Raw genomic sequence first — 25,894 nt, 5'->3', positions numbered from 1 at the left:
GTATAGTAGCCTCGGCTGGCATTTGTGTTCTCTTGGGGTCTGTAAAATATCTGTCCAGGATCTTCTGGTTTTCATAGTCTCTGGTGAGAAGTCTGGTGTAATTCTGATAGGTCTGCCTTTATATGTTACTTGACCTTTTTCACTTACTGCTTTTAATATTCTCTTCTTATTTAGTGCATTTGTTGTTCTTATTATTATGTGTCAGGGGGAAATTCTTTTTTTTAATTTGATATTTCTTCAATTACATTTCAAATGCTATACCCCAAGCCCCCTATACCCTCCCCCTACCCTGCTCCCCAACCTATCCACTCCCACTTCCTGGCCCTGGCATTCCCCGGTACTGGGGCATATGACCTTTGCCTCCCATTGATGGCCAACTAAGCCATCCTCTGCTACATATACAACTAGAGACACTGCTTGGGGATGGGGAAGTGTAACTGGTTAGTTCATATCGTTCCTCCTATAGGGTTGCAGACCCTTTTAGCTTCTTGTTTACTTTCTCTAGCTCCTTCGTTAGAGACCATGTGTTCCATCCAATAGATGACTGTGAGCATCCACTTCGGTATTTGATAGGCATTAGAATAGACTCACAAGAGAAAGCTATGTCAGTGTCCTATCAGCAAAAACTTGCTGGCATATGCAATTGTGTCTGTGTTGATGGTTGATTATGGTATTGGTCCCCAGAAGGGGCAGTCTTTGCATGGTCATTCCTTCAGTCTCAACTCCAAACTTAGTCTCTTTAACTTCTTACGTGGGTATTTTGTTCAGCATTCTAAGACGGGAAGAAGTATCTACACTTTGATATTCCTTCTTCTTGAGTTTCATGTGCTTTGCAAATTTTATCTTGGGTATTCTAAGTTTCTGGGCTAATATACACTTAACAATGAGTACATGTCATGTAAGTTCTTTTGTAATTGGGTTACATCACTCAGGATGATACCCTCCAGATCCATCCATTTGCCTAAATTTCAGAAATTCATTTTTTAAATATCTGATTTGTAGTCCATTGTGCAAATGTACCACATTTTCTGTATCCATTCCTCTGTTGAGGGACATCTGGGTCCTTTCCAGCTACTGGCTATTATAAATTAGGTTGCTATGAACATAGTGGTGCATGTGACCTTATTACAAGTTGGAACATCTTCTGGGTATATGCCCAGGAGAGGTATTGCTGGATCTTCAGTAGTATTCTGTCCAATTTTCTGAGGAACCCCAGACTGATTTCCAGAGTGGTTGTACCAGCTTGCAACCCCACCAATAATGGAGGAGTGTTCCTCTTTCTCCACATGCTCACCAGCATCTATTGTCTCCTGAATTTTTTATCTTAGGCATTCTGACTGGTATGAAGTGGAAACTCAGGGTTGTTTTGTTTTGTTTTGTTTTTTAATTTTTAATATTTTTTATTACATATTTTCCTCAATTACATTTCCAATGCTATCCCAAAAGTCCCCCATAGCGCCCCCCACTTCCCTACCCACCCATTCCCATTCTTTTGGCCCTGGCATTCCCCTATATTGGGGCATATAAAGTTTGCAAGTCCAATGGGCCTCTCTTTCCAGTGATGGCCGACTAGGCCATCTTTCGATACATATGCAGCTAGAGACAAGAGCTCCAGGGTAGTGGTTAGTTCATCATGTTGTTCCAACTATAGGGTTGCAGATCCCTTTAGCTCCTTGGGTACTTTCTCTAGCTTCTCCATTGGGAGCCCTGTGATACATCCAATAGCTGACTGTGAGCATCCACTCCTGTGTTTGCCAGGCCCCTGCATAGTCTCACAAGAGACAGCTATATTTGGTTTTTTTCAGCAAAATCTTGCTAGTGTATGCAATGGTGTCCGCGTTTAGAAGCTGATTATGGGATGGATCCCTGGATATGGCAGTCTCTAGATGGTCCATCCTTTCATCACAGCTCCAAACTTTGTCTCTGTAACTCCTTCCATGGGTGTTTTGTTCCCAATTCTAAGAAGGGGCACAGTGTCCACATTTTGGTCTTCATACTTCTTGAGTTTCATGCGTTTAGCAAATTGTATCTTATATCTTGGGTATCCTAAGTTTTGGGCTAATATCCACTTATCAGTGAATACATATTGTGTGAGTTCCTTTGTGATTGTGTTACCTCACTCAAGATGATGCCCTCCAGGTCCATCCATTTGGCTAGGAATTTCATAAATTCATTCTTTTTAATAGCTGAGTAGTACTCCATTGTCTAAATGTACCATAATTTCTGTATCCATTCCTCTGTTGAGGGACATCTGGGTTCTTTCCAGCTTCTGGCTATTATAAATAGGGCTGCTATGAACATAGTGGAGCATGTGTCCTTCTTACCGGTTGGAACATCTTCTGGATATATGCCCAGGAGAGGTATTGCTGGATCCTCCGGTAGTACTATGTCCAATTTTCTGAGGAACCGCCAGACTGATTTCCAGAGTGGTTGTACAAGCTTGCAATCCCACCAACAATGGAGGAGCGTTCCTCTTTCTCCACATCCTCGCCAGTATCTGCTGTCACCTGAATTTTTGATCTTAGCCATTCTGACTGGTGTGAGGTGGAATCTCAGGGTTGTTTTGATTTGCATTTCCCTGATGATTAAGGATGTTGAACATTTTTTCAGGTGCTTCTCTGCCATTCGGTATACTTCAGGTGAGAATTCTTTGTTCGGTTCTGAGCCCCATTTTTAATGGGGTTATTTGATTTTCTGGAGTCCACCTTCTTGAGTTCTTTATATATATTGGATATTAGTTCCTTATCTGATTTAGGATAGGTAAAGATCCTTTCCCAATCTGTTGGTGGTTTTTTTGTCTTATTGATGGTGTCTTTTGCCTTGCAGAAGCTTTGCAGTTTCATGAGGTCCCACTTGTCAATTCTCGATCTTACAGCACAGGCCATTGCTGTTCTATTCAAGAATTTTTCCCCTGTGCCCATATCTTCAAGGCTTTTCCCCACTTTCTCCTCTATAAGTTTCAGTGTCTCTGGTTTTATGTGAAGTTCCTTGATCCACTTAGACTTGACCTTAGTACAAGGAGATGGGAATGGATCGATTCGCATTCTTCTACATGTTAACAACCAGTTGTGCCAGCACCATTTGTTGAAAATGCTGTCTTTCTTCCACTGGATGTTTTTAGCTCCCTTGTCGAAGATCAAGTGACCTTAGGTGTGTGGGTTTCTGGGTCTTCAATTCTATTCCATTGGTCTATTGGTCTGTCACTATACCAGTACCACGCAGTTTTTATCACAATTGCTCTGTAGTAAAGCTTTAGGGCCGGCATGGTGATTCCACCAGAGGTTCTTTTATCCTTGGAAAGAGTTTTTGCTATCCTAGGTTTTTTGTTATTCCAGATGAATTTGCAGATTGCACTTTCTAATTCGTTGAAGAATTGAGTTGGAGTTTTGATGGGGATTGCATTGAATCTGTAGATTGCTTTTGGCAAGATAGCCATTTTTTACAATGTTGATCCTGCCAATCCATGAGCATGGGAGATCTTTCCATCTTCTGAGATCTTCTAGAATTTCTTTCTTCAGAGACTTGAAGTTTTTATTATACAGATCTTTCACTTCCTTAGGTAGAGTCACGCCAAGATATTTTATATTATTTGTGACTATTGAGAAGGGTGTTGTTTCCCTAATTTCTTTCTCGGCCTGTTTATTCTTTGGGTAGAGAAAGGCCATTGATTTGTTTGAGTTAATTTTATATCCAGCTACTTCACCGAAGCTGTTTATCAGGTTTAGGAGTTCTCTGGTTGAATTTTTAGGGTCACTTATATATACTATCATATCATCTGGAAAAAGTGATATTTTGACTTCATCTTTTCCAATTTGTATCCCTTTGATCTCCTTTTGTTGTCGAATTGCTCTGGCTAGGCCTTCAAGTACAATGTTGAATAGGTATGGAGAAAGTGGACAGCCTTGTCTAGTCCCTGATTTTAGAGGGATTGCTTCAAGCTTCTCACCATTTACTTTGATGTTGGCTACTGGTTTGCTGTAGATTGCTTTTATCATCTTTAGGTATGGGCCTTGAATTCCTGATCTTTCCAAGACTTTTATCATGAATGGTGTTGGAACCTGTCAAATGCTTTTTCCGCATCTAAGGAGATGACCATGTGGTTTTTGTCTTTGAGTTTGTTTATATACTGGATTACGTTGATGAATTTCCGTATATTGAACCATCCCTGCATCCCTGGGATGAAACCTACTTGGTCAGGATGGATGATTGTTTTGATGTGTTCTTGGATTCGGTTAGCAAGAATTTTATTGAGGATTTTTGCATCAATATTCATAAGGGATATTGGTCCGAAGTTTTCTATCCTTGTTGGGTCTTTTTGTGGTTTAGGTATCAGAGTAATTGTGGCTTCATAGAATGAGTTGGGTACAGTACCTTCTGTTTCTATTTTGTGGAATAGTTTGTGAAGAACTGGGATTAGATCTTCTTTGAAGGTCTGATAGAACTCTGCACTAAACCCATCTGGTCCTGGGCTTTTTTTGGTTGGGAGACTATTAATGACTGCTCCTATTTCTTTGGGGGATATAGGGCTGTTTAGATCATTAACCTGATCTTGATTCAACATTGGTACCTGGTATCTGTCTAGGAATTTCTCCATTTCATCCAGGTTCTCCAGTTTTGTTGAGTATAGCCTTTGGTAGAAGGATCTGATGGTGTTTTGGATGTCTTCAGGATCTGTTGTTATGTCTCCTTTTTCATTTCTGATTTTGTTAATTAGGATGCTTTCCCTGTGCCCTCTAGTGAGTCTGGCTAAGGGTTTATCTATCTTGTTGATTTTCTCAAAGAACCAGCTCCTTGATTGGTTGATTCTTTGAATAGTTCTTCTTGTTTCCACTTGGTTGATTTCGCCCCTGAGTTTGCTTATTTCCTGCTGTCTACTCCTCTTTGGTGAGTTTGCTTCCTTTTGTTCTAGTGCTTTTAGGTGTGTTGTCAAATTGCTAATGTGTGCTCTTTCTAGTTTCTTTTTGGAGGCACTCAGAGCTATGAGTTTTCCTCTTAGAAATGCTTTCATTGCGTCTCATAAGTTTGGGTATGTTGTGGCTTCATTTTCATTGAACTCTTAAAAAGTCCTTAATTTCTTTCTTTATTCCTTCCTTGACCAAGGTATCATTGAGAAGAGTGTTGTTCAGTTTCCATGTGAATGTTGGCTTTCTATTATTTATTTTGTTATTGAAGATCAGCCTTAGTCCATGGTGATCTGATAGGATGTATGGGACAATTTCAATATTATTGTATCTATTGAGGCCTGTTTTGTGGCCAATTATGTGGTCAATTTTGGAGAAGGTACCGTGAGGTGCTGAGAAGAAGGTATATCCTTATGTTTTTGGATAAAATGTTCTGTAGATATCTGTCAGAGCCATTTGTTTCATAACCTCTGTTAGTTTCACTCTGTTCCTGTTTAGTTTCTGTTTCCATGATCTGTCCATTGGTGAAAGTGGTGTGTTTAAGTCTCCCACTATTATTGTATGAGGTGCAATGTGTGCTTTGAGATTTACTAAAGTTTCTTTAATGAATGTGGCTGCCTTTGTATTTGGAGCATAGATATTCAGGATTGATAGTTCCTCTTGGATGATTTTACCTTTGATGAGTATGAAGTGCCCCTCCCTGTCTTTTTTGATGACTTTGGGTTGGAAGTCAATCTTATCAGATATTAGAATGGCTACTCCAGCTTGTTTCTTCATACCATTTGCTTGGAAAATTGTTTTCCAGCCTTTCATTCTGAGGTAGTGTCTATCTTTTTCTCTGAGATGAGTTTCCTGTAAGCAGCAAAATGTTGGGTCTTGTTTGTGTAGCCAGTTTTTTAGTCTATGTCTCTTTATCAGGGAGTTGAGTCCATTGATATTAAGAGATATTAAGGAAAAGTAATTGTTGTTTCCTGTTATTTTTGTTGTTAAAGTTGGCATTCTGTTCTTGTGGCTGTCTTCTTTTAGGTTTGTTGAGGGATTACCTCCTTGTTGTTTCTAGGGCGTGGTTCCTGTCCTTGTATTGGTTTAAGACGTTCTCTAAAAATTATTATAATAATATTGTCAGAATGCAAAATGTGTCAGAAGAAACATGAGAAAGTATTAACTTTCACTCCCAGTGGATGCTCCCCTTACTCAGGATCATCACCAGCATATGCTGTTCCTTGAATTTTTAATCTTAGCCATTCTAATGAGTGTGAGATAGAGTCTAGAAGTCATTTAAATTTGCATTTTCTGATGACCAAGAATATTGAACATATCTTTAAGTACTCTTCAGCAATTCAAGATCCAAATGATGAGAATTCTTCATTTAGCTCTGTACTCCATTTTTAATTGGGTTATTTGGTTTGTTGTCTCAGTTCTTGAGTTCTTTATATATTTTGGGTATTAACCCTCTGTCTGATATAGGATTGGTGAAGATTTTCCCAATCTATACACTGTCCATTTGTCCTATTGACAGTATTCTTTGACTTAAAAAAAATTTTTTTTCAGTTTTATGCAGTTCCACTTGTTAATGTTTGATCTTAGAACCTGAGCCACTGGTGTTCTGTTCATGCATATCCCCCTGTGCCAATATGCTTGTGGCTATTTCCCTCTTTCTCTTCTATTAGTTCAGTGTATCTGGTTTTATGTTGAGGTCTTTGAAACCTTTGGCCTTGAGTTTTGTACAGTGTGGTGAATATGGATCTATTTGCATTCTTCTACATGGAGACATCCAGTCAGATGAGCACCATTTATTAAAGATTCTTTCCCTTTTTCACTGTATGTTTTGCTTCTTTATGAAAAAATCAAATATCCAGCAGTGTGTGGATTTGAGGGTCCTTGATTCCATTACATTGAACAACAAATCTGTTTCTATAACAATACCATACCTTTTTTTTATTCCTATTGCTTTGAAATACAGCTTGAAGTCAGGGATGGTGATGCCTCTAGAAGCTCTTCCATTGTTTAGGAGTAATTTTGCTCTCCTGTTTTTTGTTTTTTTCTTTTTCCATACAATGTTGAGAATTATTCCTGCAAGATCTGACAAGAAGAGTGGCAAAATTTTGATCAGAATTGAATTGAATCTGATCTGTAGACTGCTTTTAGTAAATTGGGTATTTTCATTTTATTAATCCTGCTGATTCATGAGCATGGGAGATTTTTCCGTATCTTCTTCAATTTCTTTCTACAGAGTAGCCAAAGTTCTTGTCTTATGGGTCTTTCACTTGTTTGTTTAGAGTTACACCAATATGTATTATATTATTGGTAGTTATTGTGAAGGGTATTGTCTCCTAACTTCTTTATCAGTTCATTCATCATGTGTATAAAGGAGAGCTTCTTATTTCTTTGAGTTAATTTTGTATCCAGTCACATTGCTAAAAGTGTTTATCAGCAGTAGGAGTTCTCTGGTAGAATTTTTGGTGTCACTTATACATACTAACATATCATATGAATAGCAATATTTTGTGTATTCTTCCTTTTGAATTTGTATTCCCCTTGATCTCCTTTACTTTTCTTACTACTCTAGCCTGAATCTCTCCTGATCTCTCCTAGACTTTTAACATTAAGAGGTGTTGGATTTTGTCAAAGGCTTTTCAGCATCTAATGAGATGATCATTTGATTTTATTCTTTTGGTTTGCTTATATGGTGTATTATATTGATACATTTTTGTGTATTGAAATTCATCCCCTGAATTCCTGGGATGAAGCCCGTTTGATCATAAAAAATGAAATTTTGATGTGTTCTTGAATACAGTTTGCAAGTATTTTATTGATAATTTTTGTGTCAAGGTTCATGATGAATATTGTTCCAAAATTGTTTTTCTTTTTTGAGTCTGTATAGTTTAGATATCATTGTGCTTGTGGCCTCATGAGTTTAACAACATTTATTCAGTTTCTATTTTGTGGAAAATTTTAAAGAATCTTGGTATTATCTCTTTTTTTAATGTCTGTTAGAATGCTACACTAAAGCCATCTGGCCCTAGGCTTTTATAGTTGGGAGAATTTAATGGCGGCTGTTATTTCTGTAGGGGCTATAGGACCATTTAGATATTTTGCCTGATCTTGATTTAACTTTAACAATTTGTATCTGTCTAGAAAATTGTCCATCTCATTTAGATTTTTCACTTTCATGGAGTATAGACTTTTGAAATGAGGCATAATGATTCTCTGAATATCCTCAGTGTCTGCTGTTATATTTTCATTTTAATACTTTAAATATTTTATTAATTTTTATCCCAAATAATATCCCCTCCCTGTCCCCCATTGCCAAGTTCTTGCCCCTCCATGTCCCCTATCCTTAGCCTCTTAAAGGAAATCCCCCTGGGTATCTCCTACATAATGTCTTCACAAGATTAGGTACTTCCTCTTCAACTGAGGCCAGAGAAGGAAGTCCTCTGCTACATAAGTGCTAGGGTCCTCAGATCAGCTCACATATCCTCTTTGGTTGTTGGCTCTGTTTTTTGGAGTTCTGAGGGGTTCAGGTTAGTTGAAACTGTTGAGCTTCCTATGGTGTTGCCATACAATTCAGGTCTTTCAATCCTTGCCCTAACTCTTGCATAGAGGTCCCTGACCTCTGTCCAATACTTGTATGTGATTATCTGCATCTGTCTTAGTCAGCTACTGGTAGAAGCTTTTCGGGGACAGCCATACTAGGCTCCTGTCTGCAAGCACAACAAAGCATCAGTAATAGTGTAAGGGATTGGTGCTCACCCATGGGACATGTGCTCTGTCCTTTTTTATTTCTAATTTTGGTATTTTGGGAACTATCTCTCTGCCTTTTAGTTAGGTTACCTAACAGTGTGTCTCCCTTGTTGACTTTCTCAAACAACTAGGTCTTGGTTTTGTTGATGTTTTATATCATTCTATTTGTTTCTGATTGGTTTCAAGCCCGTGTTTTATTACTACCTGTCATCTACTCTTCTTGGGTGTGTTTGCTTCTTTAATTAATATGAGTATTCTCCAGTTTCTTTAAGGAAGCAGTTAGTGTAATGAAATATCCTCTAAGAATTTCTCTCAGATTGGGTATGATGGTATGTTGTGCCCTTATTTTCCCTGGATTATAGTCTTTCTTTCTTTCTTTCTTTCTTTCTTTCTTTCTTTCTTTCTTTCTTTCTTTCTTTCTTTCTTTCTTTCTTCCTTCCTTCCTTCCTTCCTTCCTTCCTTCCTTCCTTCCTTCCTCTCTCTCTCTTTCTCTCTCTCTCTTTCTCTCTCTCTCTTTCTCTCTCTCTCTTTCTCTCTCTCTCTCTCTTTCTTCCTTTCAATTTCTTCCTGACCAAGTGTTCAATGAGTAGAGAGATGTTCAGTTTCCATGAGTATGTAGGCCTTCTGTTGTTATTGTTGTTGAATTCTGGGTAAAATCCATGGTGATCAAATAGGGTGCAAGGTGTTGTTTCAATCTTTTTGTATCTGTTGAGAGTTGCTTTTTGACCAATTATATGGTCAATTTGGGGGAAGGTTCCATGAGGTGCTAAGAAGCTATATTTTTTTGTATTTGTTTCAAATGTTCTATAAATATTTTTTGAGATAATAACCTCTGTTAGTTTCATTATTTCTATTTCATTTCTCTCTAAATGACATGCCCATTAGTGAGAGTGATTTTTAGGAAGTCTGACACTATTAATGTGTGTGGTTGTATATGTAATTTATGCTTAAGTAATTCTTCATTTATAAATGTGGGTGTCTTTATACTTGGTATATAAGTGTTCAGAATTGAGATGTTTTCTAAGATGAATTTTTATTTGTTGAGTATGAAGTGATCTTCACCATCTCTTTTGATTTCTTTGGATGAAAGTCTACTTTATTAGATATTAGAATGGATCTGCCAGCTTGAATCTTCGATCATTTTGCTTGGGAAACCATTTTCCCAGCCATATTCTGAGGTAATGTCTATCTTTGTTTTTGAAATGTGTTTGTTGTATATAGCAGAAAGATGGATTTTTGTTTCTCCATCCATTTTGTTAGTCTGTGTCTTTTTGTTAGGAAATAGAGTCAATAGCTTTTTAGAGAATAGTAATGAACAATGATTGTTAATTTGTGTTATATTAATATTGGTGGTAGTAGTGTGTGTATGTGTTTCTATTTTATTGAATATGATTATGTGATAATATTTCTTTCTTGTGCTTTCTTGAGTGTAGTTAGCTCACTGGGTTGGAGTTCTTCTAGTATCCTAAGTAGGACTTTGTTAGTGGAAAGATGTTTTTTCATGAAATATCTTGATTTCTTCATATAGCATGATTGAATGTTTTGATGGATATTGTACTCTGGGGTGACATCTGTGGTCTTTTAGGTTCTACAAGACATCTTCCCCAACTCTTCTGACCTTTAAAGTCTCTATTAAGAAGCTGGATGTAATTCTGATTCATCTACATTTATACATTACTTGGTCTTTTTCCCTTGCAGGTTTTAATATTCTTTCTTTATTCTGAACATTTAGTGGTTTGATTTATATTGTAGTGGGAGGATTTTCTGTCCCAATCTGTTTGGTATTCTCTAAGCTTCTTGTACATTTACAGGTATCACTTTCTTTAGGTTAGGAAAATTTTCTTCATTTATTTTGTTTTTTTTTCTTTTTTTTTTTACATATAAAACTATTTTTTATTACATCTTTTCTTCAATTACATTTCCAATGCTATCCCAAAAGTCCCCCATACCCCCCCCCCTACTTCCCTACCCACCCTTTCCCATTTTTTTGACCCTGGCGTTCCCCTGTACTGGGGCATATAAAGTTTGCATGTCTAATGGGCCTCTCTTTCTGAGCACTTGCGCTGCAAATCGTCTCTTTGATCTGTTCCTGTTATTCTTAGGTTTGGTTGTCTCAAATTTCCTAGATGTTTGTGTTATAAACTTTTAAATTTTGCATTGTACCCATTTTTACTGTGCTTCCTTCACTTTATATATTTATAGACTTCAATAATCTCTTTCTTACACAGTGTCCTTTGTCAATTAAAGGAGTTGTGACCTAATCCACTTTTTCCTTTTTTAATTGGGTATTTTATTTATTTACATTTCAAATGTTATCCCATTTCCTGGTCCCCACCACCACCACAAACCCCCTATCCCAGTCCCCTCTTCACTGCTTCTATGAAGGTGTTCTCCTACCTACCCACCCACTCCTGCCTCACCTACATAGCATTGAGCCTATGCTGGGGCATTGAGCCTCCACAGGACCCAGGGCCTCCCCTCCAATTGATGCCAGATAAGGCATTTCTCTGCTACATAAGCAACTGGAGCAATGAGTCCCTTCATGTGTACTCTTTGGTTAGTGGTTTAGTCCCTGGGAGTTCTGGTGGGTATGGTTGGTTTATATTATTAGTTTTCCTGTGTTGTTGCAAACCATTTATGCTTCTTCAGTCCTTCCCCTAACACCTCCATTCGGGTCCCCAGGCTCAGTCCAATGGTAGGCTGTGAGCTTCTGCATCTGTATTGGCCAGGCTCTGGTCTAAGCCATTTATATCCTCAAGAAAAACCACCTAAGATTTTGCCACCAAGCCATTTCTTGAATATTCAGAGTAGAACTCCCCACTGTGTTTACCACTGATTTTCTCCTATGGGTACAAGATGAAACCTCAAACACCTATTAGAGTTTACTTTTAAGATAAGTGACTTCCACCAGAATTTTTAATAATTTTTATCAATTCATTAGAAGTTTCATATACTGTATCATGACCATAGTCAACATTGCTCCCAAATTCCTTTAGATCTGGCCTGTTCTTTACTTTCTTCTACTTTAAATCCCATAAAATCTACTTTCTATTGCTCAAGAACTCTTAGGTGTGCTGCCTGCATTGAATGTGCTCAGCTTAACAAGTAGTCACACTTATACAGTAAAGTATAGCCTTCAATTTTCCTAAACCTTTGTAATAAGTGCACTTAAATGGTTTCCCCTCTCTTCAAGCCCACCACCCACCAGAGGTAGTGGAAAGGAATAGTTAATATGACAAAGGAGGATGTGGACCCATTTAGAATTAGTTCTTTGAAGTGAATCCATTCTGCATTTTCAGGATATTAGCAATTCAGTTCATATGATCATCAATGGTAGTGCAACCCCTTGCAAACCCTGTTCATGAATCAGCAATGGCAGATCTATACAGATTAAAACATGAGGATCTACAAATAGAGCCAGGTCTGACAAAGTGGCAAAAGGCTGCCAAAACACCACCAGAAGTTCCTTGGTACATTTCTCTCTATGAAGTCATGTCAAAGGATGACCAGCAAAGAGTGGAAATGCTATCCAACACCACACAGCATCATCAGCAAAGAGCAGAGTCATCAAGGTACACTGATGATCAGTAAAGAATGGCAAGGCATACCAATACCACACAGTGTCACCCATTCTCTGTTGGGTTATATTTTTACCCTTTCCAAACATAATGTGTTCTTCCAAGCATCTGCTCTAGGAAAACATCACATGCACTTTTTTGTTTGTTTTTATCTTTTTTATTAGATATTTTCTTCATTTACATTTTAAATACTATCCTAAAAGTCCCATATACCCTCTCCCTTCCCTGTTTCCCAGCCCACCCACTACCACTTCCTGGCCCTGGGATTTCCTGTACTGGGGCATATAATCTTCACAAGACCAAGGGCCTCTTCTCACAATGATGGCCAACTAGGCCATCCTCTGCTACATATGCAACTAGAGACACAAGCTCTGGGGGTACTGGTTAGTTCATATTGGTGTTCCTCCTATAGGGTTGCAGACCCCATTAGCTCCTTGGGCACTTTCTCTAGCTCTTTCATTAGGCTCACTGTGCTCCATACAATAGATGACTGTGAGCATCTACTTCTGTATTTGCCAAGCACCGGCATAGTCTCACAAGAGACATTTATATCAGAATCCTGTCAGCAAAATCTTGCTTGCATATGTAACAGTGCCTGGGTTTGGTGGTTGTTTATGGGATCACATGCACTTTTTAAAGGCTTCTTCCAGAAAACCAGCACATGTCTGTTGTCATCGAAACATCACCCCACATGACTGCTTGAATAAAAACATTCTCTCACAGTTTTCAGAAAACAAAAACAAAAACAAAAACAAAAACAAAAACAAAACAAAACAAAAAAAAAAGCACACAGAGTCTCTTAGGAAAACAGAAATTCCCACTTCAGTAAAATGAATCCATTTACCAGCAACTATCCAATGCTACTAATATTTCAAAGAATGTTGCAAATAATGCCTATCTTCCTCTTCCCTCAGTGCTGGGATATTGTCTGATTACAACATGCATGGGTCTTCTGTTTGCTGTCACACAATAACTGGGCAAACATATATAGGACTTCAAAATACTACCCTCATGAAGCAAGAAGAATCAAGCAGTTATATTTGTCTGTATTTGTTATCATTCATATTGTGATTCTTGCTATATCCTGTACTGTAGGAAGAGAGAACTCAGTCATGAAAATTTTGAATAACAACAACAACAACAACAACAATCAAGTGTTGCTTGACAATATGTCCATATAAGCAAGTGTGGTAATATAGCAAGAGTAACCAACCACATTATAAAAAGATCATAGGCTCAGTCAATGAAATGTAGTCTATACATAGCAGTTTATTGAGCTAAAAACCTGTGGTTATCCAGACTATAAACTATAAGGGAGTATATGATGAAAAAAATAATTAAATGGATGTGCTCTCCTCATATATTATTTTACTATTACACTGAAATTTGAACAACAAAAGTGACCCAATTAAAAAAAAACACAATGTACAGTTTTATTAGAAGATCATTTTATGTTTATATTATTTTATCCAGGTAAAGCAACATCTAGAAGCAGTAAAATCATGACTCATCACAAATGGGCCCAAAGTAGGAAAACACAAAGCTATGATAGCTGTTATATTCATTACCCACCAATTGGGATCATGTGAAAGAGCAATATATCCATGTAAAATGGAAGAGAGTGTATTAAACACTAGAAAGGTGAAAACCAGGACAAGAATGGTCTGTGTAGCTCTGTTTTCAGCAGAGATTCTAAGAGAAGCATGCTTATGGAGGATGTGTTGAACCCTTTTCTTGTGTCTGTAAAGTATGACAATCATGAAGGTACTGGAAACTACAATGAGTATAGAAAGTAAGACTTCCGGAAACACACAAAATGCAGCATACAATAAATCTACTATTTTGTCACGGCCTCCAGAGTGACAGAATTCAGAATCACTCTTTTGTGTCCTATTTTCTCTATTACTATTGCTAGCTGTATATAAAGGGAAAAGCATATTTAGTAAGGTGAACATGACCCAGTAGAAGGAAATGGACAGGCCCATAAACTTTGTAGTCTTAACTTTAAATTCCTTCCAGCAGGAGTTCCTGGGACTGATGGTGATGGCCTGAAAGACACTCAAGAAACAGGTGGTAGTGATGGACATACACCTGGCAATTCTTTGAACATATAAAATAAGTTTGCACCCAACATCATTAAATAACTGCTTTGACCCAAAAGCTCCCATTACCTCTGGGGGTCCTTTGGAGAGAAGGATCAAGGAGTTGGATGTAAACACATGTATAAGAATCATATCTATGATCCTTAATGTGTGTTCTTTATAGTAAAGGATTAGATAGTAGAAAAGAAGGGAGAAGTTTCCCAGAATACCAAGTAGAATCTCAAATGAGAGCACTATTCCTACTGCCATGTCCCTAAAGTCCATTCTGTCATTCAGCAGTTGTTTTCTTTGAATAATGGCAACAATCATGTCTCTGAGCCACAACATGGTTTGAACTTTTCTAGGTTGAACCATGTGTGTTCAAGCATTACAGGAGCACCTATGTTCAAAATCATGGTGGACATCATAACAACACTGTTTCAAACAACTATTTTATCATTAACAATTTTCCATGAAACTTTCAAAATCTGAGTGCACATGTTTATGAACAGAATATCCACCACATTCTGGAGAATATTGAACATTAAGAATAGTGATACTCCATCCATTGAAAAGCAATTGCTAATGAGTTCAGATGGAATGAATACTCACTTCTTCTTCAATCCAGTCATATAGAAGAAAATAGAACTTAGTCACCATTTTGAACATGAAAAAAATTCATATGGCCATCATGTGACACTGAAGCTATAAAACTATATGTTTTACACACAGCAGTGAATATATAATTGTAGAAAAATGTTTATAGCAAGGAATAGAATACTAAGTAAGTCGATGCTAACAATTAGAACGTTACAGTGAAAAAGAGCTTTAATCAAATTTCACTAAAACTCATATGTGATGCCATATGTATGCTTGAGTCAAGTTGTAGGAGGGAGTCACAGCAAAATTACCTTGTGTGGTGAACTCTTTCCAAGTGAAAATACAAAGAAAGTAGATTATTCAAAGCTACAGGACATTGTATATAAGAAACAAAACACAAAATTATATTGAAATGATGAGTAAACAAGGAAAAAATGCCCAGTGTTCTTATTAGATTCACTGGTGTCATTATACAGTAGCATAGATGTAATGAAAAAAAGAAAACATTGGCGATAACAGCTCTTATTAAGGATTAGGATAATGTAGGTATCAGGAACTGTTGATAGCTTTCACATGACTGAAATATTTATCAAGAAGACTTATGGACATATTTGTCAAAAATCTCACTGTTGTGATGATTTCTTCAAAACCAAATTTCACAAAGTATAAACATGTAGCCACTGCTAATAAAAGATGTCCCCACTTGTCCATTGCAAGTTCACTGCCCCAGGTGATACACAGTGAAGATCTCTGTAACATTATAAATTGAAGAGCAAACATTCACTAAAGTACAATGCATCAAAAACTTCCCAGGAAAATATGAGTTCTTACATTATAATTTAATTTATATAGAGCACAGGATAGGTCCACCCTGACTAAAGTTTGAAATAGATATGAACCTATGTCCTCATAATCACCCAGCAACTCATAACACCTGAGAACAAACTATTGATTTACTGACAAACAATGTTAACATATACAGTTGTCAATATCTTATTTCTATATTGTGAGGTGGAGTAGGTCAGGGAGTATCTCACTCTAAAAGTTAACCGGATCTAGCCTACATGTTTCTAACATCATACTACTACAACACATAAATTCCTGAAATTGCCACCCACAGGTCATCTCTTATTAGTTGATGGGCATGCTGTAGAAAATCATGTGTTCCATTTTAAATTACAGTAAGTTTTTAAAATTTCCTATCACAGAATCAGAATGCAAGTCTTTGGATGGGTTGATTAAAGATGATGCATAGGAAGTGGTTAGGCTCTTTAGAATGAACAGCATGGAGGCACAGAACAAGATCACACAATGAATAAAAGACAAATAACAAGACTTACAATCATTAATGTCCTGAATAATGTGAATTAATTTTGATGCTCCTGAATTTTTGTTACACTTGGGTAAAAAAATCCTTGTGTGTTCCTTCAAATAATTAAGTCTTGCAGAGAACAATCAACAGAATGTAAAGCATCTTACCAAAGAACTTGAGAAGTTCATGGGAGATCCTTAATTTCAACCTACCTGGAATACTTTTCTTGTTGAGGCAGCTGTAAACACCCTCAGGAAATTGTATCCAAAGTTGTATCTTCCATGGCAGATCTGTGAAGATAGAAATAGTAATCATAGTTACTGAAAGACCCTTCAACCTACGAACTGCTATGAGATTGAAGACACCTTAAAAATCAGTAACTTGAAAAGAGAATTCAACCAATATTTAATAGTAATAACAATAGTAGTAATAATAATAATAATAACAACAATAATGACCCTCAGTCAAGGAACCAATCCTAGGAGACAGAAAACCTAAGGAAGGAAACAAAAATGACAGACACAAGTATCACCAACAGAAAACAAAAGATGTAATAGAGATTCTCAGTGATAGTAAACACAACGGATGAAATTCATACATTATTCAAAGAAGATGCGAAAGATAAAATGTTGTTAACACAAAACATGCAGGAACTTCACGACACTATGAAAAGACCAAACCAAAGAATAATAAGAATAGAAGGAGAATATACCTAACTCAAAAGCAGAAAATATCTTCAACAAAATCCTAGAAGAAAATTTCAGTAACCTAAAGAAAGAGGTGTCTATAAATGTACAAGAAGCTAACAGAACACACCTGAAAGCTTTGGAGTAAAAAGAAGCAAACATAACCAAGAAGAGTAGATGGCAAGAAATAATCAAACTCAGAGCTGAAATCAATCAATTGGAAACAACTAAAACAATACAAAAATATCAACAAAACCAAGAATTGGTTCTTTGAGAAAAATCAGTAAGATGGAAAACACTTAGTCAAACTAACTAAAAGGCAGAGAGACAGTATTTGAATTAGCACAGAAATGAAAAGGGAGGTATAACACCAGACACTGAGGAATTTAAAAAAATTACTACATTTTACTTCAAAATTATGTACTCCAAAAAACTGAAAAATCTAATGAAAATGGATGATGGATGATTTTCTAGATAGATATCACTTACCAATATTAAATCAAGATCAGATAAACTGTTTAAACAATCCTATAACCCCCAAAAGAATAGAAGCTGTCACTAAAAGTCTCACAACCAAAAGAAGCCCAGAGCCAGATAATTTTAGAAGAGAATGCTATGAGACATTCAAAGGCTAGCTACTACCAATTTTGTGGAACAATGAATTTTTTTCACAAATAGAAAGAGAAAAAACATTGTGAAACTCATTTGATGAGACCACAGTCAGCCTGATACCTAAACTACACAAAGACTCAACAAAGAAAGAATTTCAGACCACTTTATCTTATGAACATTTATGTAAAAACACCCAATAAAATACTCACAATCTGAGTCCAAAACACATCAAAAATCATCCCCCATGATCAAGTAGGTTTCATCTCAGAGATGCGGGCATGGTTAAATATATAATAATCCATCAATGTAATCTAACATATAAACATGCTGAAAGAAAAGCACCACATCATTGTCTCTTTAGGTGCTAAACAAGCCTCTGACTAAATTCAATACCCCTTCATGTTAAAAAGTCTTGGAGGGATCAGGGATATAAGACATATATCTTAACACAACAAAGGCAATATATTTCAAGCCCATAGCCAACATCAAATTAAATGGAGAGAAACTTAAAGCAGTTCCACTAAAATCCGGGACAAGGAAAAGTTGACTACTCCCTCTGTATTTCTTCAATATAGTTCTTGAAGTTCTACCTAGAGCAATAAGAAATAAACGGAGATGAAGGAGAGAAAAATTGAAAAGGAAGAAGTCAAAGTATTGCTATTTGTAGATATGATAGTATACATAAATGCCCCCAAAAACTCTACCAAAGAACACCTACAGTTGATAAATACCTTCAGCAAAGTGGCTGAATACAAAACTAATTTTAAAAATCAGTGGCCTTCCTTCATTTATACAAATAATAAATGAGCTAAGAAAGAAATCAGGGAAATAGTACCCTTCACAATAGACATAAGTCATATAAAATATCTTGGTGTAAAGCAAGAAAGGATCTGTATGGCAAGATTTTTGAGTCTCTGAATAATAAAATTGAAGTATCAGAAGATGGAAAGAAATCCCATGCTCATGAATTGGTAGAATTAATATAGTAAAAATGGACATCTTCCCAAAAGCAATCTACAGACTAAATATAATTCCCATCAAAAACATAATTCTTTACAAATATTCAAAGGACCAATCGAAACTTCATGTGGAAAATCGAAAAACTCTAGATAGCTAAAAGACTTCTGTATAATAAGAAAACTTCTGGAGGTATCACAATTCCAGATTTCAAGATATACTACAGATTAATAGTAATAAAAGCAGAATGCTATTTGTATAGAAACAGACAGGTCAATCAATGGAAACAAAGCAAAGACCCAGAAATAAACCCACACACCTATGCAAACCTGACTGTTGACAAAAATGAAATCAAAATTATATAACAGAAACAAGAAAGCATCTTCAACAATTACTCCTGGATTTACTGGTTGTCTGTTTGTAAAAGAATGTACATAGATCCATTTTTATCATCTTGCACAAAACCCTAGTCCATGTAGAACACAGGCATCAACATAAAACCAGGTAAAGTAAATATAGTAGAAGAGAAAGTGGGAAATAATGTTGAACACAGGAGCCAACTTCCTCAGCAGAACACCAAAGTCTCAGGCTCCAAAATAAGAATTGTTAAATGGGACTTCTTGGAACTGAAATCTTCAATACAGCAAAGGACACTCTCAACAGTTCAAAATGTTAGCATACAGATTGACAAAATTTCTTCACCAATCCTATATTAGACTGAGTGCAAATATACAAAATGTATAATGTACTCAAAAAGTTAGACAACAACAAACTAAATAAGCCAATTTCAAAATGGCATACAGTGCTAAACAGAGAATTAATTGACAACAGAGGAAACTTGTATGGCCAAGAAGCATTTAAAGAAATGTTAAATGTCCTTAGTCAGCAAGAAAATACAAAGAAAATCCTGAGATTCCATCTTAAACCCATAAGAAGGGCTAAGATAAGTAATAATAAAAAGAAAAATACTCAAGCAACTCCACATGCTGGCTGAGTTTCAGCATAGCAAACACTCCTCCACTGCTGGTGGGAGTGAAAAAATTTTAACCCACTCTGGAAATCAATCTGGTGATTTCTCAGAAAATTGAAAATAAGTAGTTATACCTTGAGGCCAAACTATAGCACTTCTGGCATATAACCAAAAAATGACCCACTACAATAAAAGGATATGTGCTCCATTGTGATTATAGCAAATCTATTCATAACAGCCAAAAACTAGAACAAACCCAGAGGTCCCTCAATGGAAGAATGAATACAGAAACTGTGGTTCATTCGCACAATGGAATATTACTCAGCTGTTAAAAACAAAAACAGCATGAAATTTGTGGGCAAATGGATGGAACTAGAAAGTATCATCTGGAGAAAGGTAAACCAAACCTAAAGCTACATGCATAATATGTACTTACTTTTAAGTAGTTATAAGCCATAAAGTACAAGATTAACAAGTTGCACTCCACAAAAAAATAAAAAGATAAACAAGAAATAAGGGCCCATCTAATATGTTTTAATCTCACTTAGAAGAGGGAGTAAAACTGTCATGAGTGGTAGATGGAGAAAGGGAACTGGGTGGGAAGAGGATGGGGAGTTTCAGAATCAGGTGTGTGAAGAGGCAGGACAGCTGGCCAGAGCAATGAGAAAATGAATGGAAATTTGTGGCTGACAGTGGTGGGGATGTGGGGGGCATCTCAATGATGTTCTAGAGACATGGATTGAGCAATGCTACAGGGACTCTATGGAAATGATATTAGATGAGACTCCTAGCACTGGATATATGGAACTGGAAGTGGCCAATTCCTGTAGCCAGGAAGGAGCCACCAGTGATAAGGACAGCAACACACACACACACACACAAAATTTCAACACAAAATTGGTCCTCTGTACAAGAAATGCAGGGACAAAGATCCAGAGGAGAACAAGGCAATGAGCCAACTTGATACCCAACCAGTGAGCCAGAAACAATCCCTTGCACTATTAAATGCTGTCAGGAGCTGAGAATAACTGTCCTCAAAGACTTTCCACCCAGCAGCTAACTGAAACATATACAGTAAGCGACCCACAACACAATATGGTACAAACCTCAGGGAGTCTTATTGCACAGTGCAGTGGAGAACTGAGGAATGCAGAGGGTAAAAGAACTCCAAAGGACCCTGGGTGCTTTCAGAAAATGAACCACATACCAAAGAGAAAACACAGGACTGACCTATAGCCCTAGCACAGATGTAGCAAAATATGCAGTTCAGTCTTCATGTGTGTCCCCCAGCAAGTGGAGTGGGGTCTGTCCCTAAATCTGTTGCCTGCCTGTGGATCTTTTTTCCCTAACTGGGCTGCCTTCCCTGACCTCAGTGGGAGAAGATGTGCTTGCCTTGGAACATTTGATGTGACAGAATTCTGAAGTTGGGGGACACTTAAGGGTGTTCACCTTCTCACAGAAGAAGGGGAGGGAGGGAGGGGTTTGGTTCTGTGTGAGGGAGAACATGGAAGAGGGGGCAGTGAGTGGAATGCAAAGTGAAGAAATGACTTAATTAATGAGGTAAAAATGGTAATTCAGTGCAGTTTGGTGACTTGAGAAATGAGAACATAAACTGAATACTTGCACAGAAAATCACATAATTTTGTCTGAAATAAGCTGTCAGCTACATTTTGAAATGTTGATCTGAAACTCAGTATATTTCCATAGTATCCTAAAATGGTGGGCATCATATAAAAATACAGTTTTCTTCTACAACAGAACATACCTATGCCTCATTTAAATTTGATAGGCTAAGATAGACCCAATATTTTTACATCAAAATACTTTTATGATTTCATGATAAAATCAGGATGGTGTGTCTCAAATGAAGATTAGCACAATATTGATTTTATAAACTTTGTTCAAAATGAATAATCAGCTATGAAACAAGAAAACTAATATGTGAATTAACACTGTGGCATAGATCATTGCTGAGATGAACAGGAAGCTTATTGATAAATTACTTGCATCACAGTTGGAAAATGTATATTCAAAACTTACTTTTTAATTTAGTTTTATTATAACATAATTACATACTTTCCCCTTCCCCATTCTTCCTCCATAGCCTCTCATTTACTTTTCCTTGCTCACAGTTCTATCATGACCCCCCTTTTCAGTAATTGATGTTATATGTACAAATAAGCATACATTCAGATATACTTAGGCATATATGTTGTTATATACTTACTAATATGTAAATACAATCTATATATTGCTACCTGCACTACGTTATCAGCATTTACTAGTTAGTACAGAAATCCACACCAAATTGAAATGTAGATTTTGGAGCCCAATTCTTACTAAGAGGTCTACATGTCAATGCTTGCACATAAGGCTTATAGACCATTTAGAAAAGAAAGAGGTATGATTGTAAAACCCAGAGAAAATGGTAATTTGCTTTGAGGTAGTTGCTCCTAGGAATGTTAAAAGGTATACACATAAAGCCTTGCCAATATGACTGTGTAAACATGAACAGAATAGGAATGACAATAGACATGCTACTGTCATTCACTTTTGACAGAACACTAAATGGAGAGACAGACACAAAAAAATTACTTGGGATCACTGAACAACCCACATAGTGTAATTAGATTATCAGGCAATTGGGAGATCATATCGAAAAACAAAACAATGAATTTTGTCTAAGGAAGGCCAACTGAGATTGTCCTCTGAATAAACCACAGTCGATGGAGAGTGCATCTAAACTTACAGAAAACCTACACATAAATACAGGCACACAAACAAAATATATTAATATATTAGCAATTTGAAATTAAAAGGTTCTATTTATGAATTCACAGGTTTGGTCAAACTTTTTAGTAATAAAATTTTTGAAGGCCATATAACCACAAGCCATACATAAATAAATCTGAAAACACAAAAAAATGTAATAATTGTATAAACTTAAATAAAATAAAAATATGTGCTGTGAACATAGTGCTATGATCAACTCTTTGCCTGCCATGACCAAAACTATAGGAACAAATAATGTCAACCATGAAAACTTGAAAACCCAATTTTAATAATACAGAGACAGTAGAGTCTTGCTAAGTAAGGAACAATGAAATAATGAACATCATGTTTGTTCTAGATGAAAATTAAATAAACATTCTACAAAATTGCCCAAGACAATGGCCTCTTCAATGCAGCATGTGCCCCAACTTCAAAGATGAAAACAACCTCTGAATTTAGAACAGCACTGATTCTTAGATCCTTCCCCAGACATAGGTTAGTCTGCATACAAACAGGTTTTTACTATAGAAGCTGACTTAGGTTCTAGATTTTTGTTCTAGATTTTAATTACTATAATTTCATTTGAATTTTTATCAAGCACTAGAATCATTTCTCTCAGGATCTATGATTGCTATAGTTAAAAATTCATGTGATATTCATGTAAAATATGGAAACATGATTGAAATAATTACTATCATGTCTAAGCAACTTTGAAATCAGATTCAATATATCACTGGGTTAATTCACCAATGCTCAAAATCAGACAAGATTTTATCACATGCTATTAGGAACATAATGGATTAGCACCAGGTCAAGGACATTCTTCTCTTTAGCAAATCTGCTTATAATCCAGAAAATTTTCTTCTTCCTTAGCTGACACTTTTCTGGACATGTTTCTACCCTAGAAAACCTTTTCCAGATTTCCACACTTAGCAGAGCTCTCTTATTTCTCTGCTTACCAGATTCAATACAAATTGCACACCTCACTCTTTTCTTCAGCAGAACCTTCAGCTCAGTGCAGCCATGCCACGACTATCTGCAGTGTAGGAGAGAGGAGAGAAGCTCAGAGATAAAGGTTCATAGCTCTATCACTCAGCTCCCTCGGAATGGAAAACCTCATCAACTTGAACTGACAATGACAACACTTGCTTTGGGAGTCAGGATCTTTTCTGAGACTTTCTTACAGCTTCTAATTACCAAAGCAGAATTATTTTTCTTGTGAGTGTCTCAAAAGAGTCAAAGTCTTTGGACTGTCTCTTAGGATTCCATTATCACTGAAGTTTCTACAGAGAGAAAGTTCTGTAAACATCAGGTTTAGATGTGTGAGAATCTTGTAAGGAAGCCAGTGTGTCTAATTGGACCCTAACCTTGTTTGGGTTCATCAGATCCCACAGCTGTTTCACTCTAGAGCACTAATATAGAACAAAGAAGAGTCACTAGGGAATTTAGGAATAGTTAATGAAGTATTAGTAAGAGGAAAACAGGACATCATAATCTGCACTGGAATCTATTGCCCACTTTGTACAATATGTTGCAAGTTAACTAGAGTTGCAGGTACTTAAACATGCTAGGAAAAGTTACAAATATCACCCTAAACATGACAAGAAGCCTGGAAACATTTCTATTCCTATAAAATTTACATATATTGCCAGGGGATATCCAGTGTTGCGCCCACCCACCCATAGGAGAAACATAGAGGTACTGGAGTAAGATTTGTGGGAGGGGTGATTGGGAAGGGGAAGTAAGCAGGATTTAAAGTCAATAAATAAATATAAAATAAAAAATAAATTTACATATATGTGTGTGTGTGTATGATCAGTATCCACTAAATGCCACATAACCCACTGTTTCTTTCTTTCTTTGATAAAAGAATGAAAAAACGTGGTGAATTTCTGTACGATATACATAGACCCACAAAAATATCATGTTACTACTGAACAAAGATACCACCCAAAAGACCAACAGGATACTTTCATTTGTAGAAAATACAAAAAGAGGAAAAACCAAGAAAGATTGTTTAGAAGTATATACTATGTTTGAAGTGATAACATTATAAGGGAAAAGGAAGGAATTGTCATAAATGAAAATGAGTGTTGTGACAACAGGTTGGTCTTCCTTAATCTAAACATGGAATAAATACTTAGGAAAACTTTTCTTTAGAAGAAAGAGGTTTTTTTATGAAGAAAATAATGAACATTCATCATTCAGTAATTAGTGAATAAATTTAAAATCTAAAAGTTTGTAAGACACAGCCTCTACCCACAAAGTACCCTGATGTTTAAAGGTTGAAGCTAATAGAGAATTAGTTTGGTAGAGTCTGAAGAAGGATGACTTCTTTCACAATTTCAGCCTTTAGCTCTCAGATCTCCCAGAAATTTCATAATTTACTAGGGTAACCTGAAAATAGAAAATGTTATGTATAGTTCCAGCTCATTACAGGAAAGTTATCTTGATTAACATAAGCCAACGAATGAAGATGATGGAGGGCACAGAGTTGGCTGGCACCCTCCAGCTACTCACAACACCAGCCACGGGATCTTAAGACTTCAGGTGATCTGGCCACCCTCCCGGCCAGAGGACAGGTCTCCACAAGGCCCGAGAGCCCTTTGCCTCAGGATCAGCAGGAGCCATCTTGGTTCCAGGAATCCGCTGAACTTAGTCTGCACAGATGAGAGTGTGCACCACAGAAGCTGACAGTTTGTGGGAAGGCGGGAGTCAGAGAGCCTCTGAGGCAGTGCCCTTTTCGGGCTCAAGACATACCACCACCCTCCCGGCCAGAGGACAGGTGTCTGCCCAGCCCGGGAGCCCTTGGCCTCAGGATCTGCTGGAGCCATCTTGGTTCCGGGACTTCGCCGAACTTAGGAACTTAGTCTGCACAAGTGAGAGTGTGCACCATAGAACCTGACAGCTTGTGGGACATGCAGGAGCCACAGAGCCTTTGGGGCAGCACCCTTTTCAGGCCCCATACATCCGGCCACCTACCTGGCCAGAGGACAAGTGTCCATCCGGCCCAAGAGGCATTTGTCTCTAGATTGGCCGTAGCCATCTTGGTTACGGGACTCCACTGAACATAATCTACACAGGTGAGAGTGTGCATCACCGAAGCTGACAGCTTCTGTGACCCGCCAAAGCAACACAGCTTCTGGGAAAGGCCCTGTTTTGGGCCTTCATCTTCAGCCAGGAGGAGGTCCAAACACCAGATATCTGTGCACCTTCCCTGTAAGAGGAGAACTTGCCTGCAGAGAGTGCTCTGAACACTGAAACACAGAGGAGAGAGCCTGTCTCCCAGGTCTGCTGATAGACGGTCATCAGAATCACCAGAAGAACAATCTCTAAACACAGACAACTATAACAACTAACTCCAGAGATTACCAGATGGCGAAGGTAAACTTAATAATCTTACTAACAAAAACCAAGACCACTCACCATCATCAGAACCCAGCACTCCCACTTCACCCAGTCCAAGGCACCCAAACACACCGAAAAAGCTAGACCCGAATCTAAAAGCATATCTCATGATGATGGTAGAGGACATCAAGAAGGACTTTAATAACACACTTAAATAAATACAGGAGAACACTGCTAAACAGGTAGAAGACATTAAAGAGGAAGCACAATAATCCCTTAAAGAATTGCAGGAAAACCAGACCAAAGAGGTGATGGAATTGAATAAAACCATAC

The 25,894-nt window shown here is 37.2% G+C and overlaps 1 protein-coding gene across 3 annotated transcripts; it reads right to left on the bottom strand.

Annotated features, from left to right (window-relative positions):
* Positions 1-12,474: 12,474 nt before the first annotated feature.
* On the bottom strand, positions 12,475-23,392 carry LOC110284246 (vomeronasal type-1 receptor 4-like). 3 transcript variants are annotated; one of them, XM_085832986.1, is made up of 4 exons: positions 23,348-23,392; positions 23,173-23,249; positions 16,429-16,506; positions 12,475-15,654 (listed from the first exon to the last, which is right to left on the bottom strand). In XM_085832986.1, exon 4 carries the CDS (start codon positions 14,677-14,679, stop codon positions 13,684-13,686), a length of 996 nt encoding a protein of 331 aa, XP_085689112.1. In that variant the 5' UTR covers positions 14,680-15,654; positions 16,429-16,506; positions 23,173-23,249; positions 23,348-23,392; the 3' UTR covers positions 12,475-13,683. The 3 variants fall into 3 exon arrangements, with proteins under 3 accessions (XP_085689112.1, XP_085689111.1, XP_085689113.1); XM_085832985.1 differs by lacking the exon at positions 23,348-23,392 and having other exon boundaries at positions 23,173-23,344; XM_085832987.1 differs by lacking the exon at positions 23,348-23,392 and having other exon boundaries at positions 23,196-23,335.
* Between the last annotated feature and the right edge of the window lie 2,502 nt (positions 23,393-25,894).

The sequence above is a fragment of the Mus caroli genome, unplaced genomic scaffold, assembly GCF_978045245.1.
Source record: "Mus caroli unplaced genomic scaffold, Mus_caroli_1 scaffold_18, whole genome shotgun sequence".
NCBI classification, from domain to species: Eukaryota; Metazoa; Chordata; class Mammalia; order Rodentia; family Muridae; genus Mus; species Mus caroli.
This window is presented reverse-complemented; position numbering and strand designations above follow the sequence as displayed.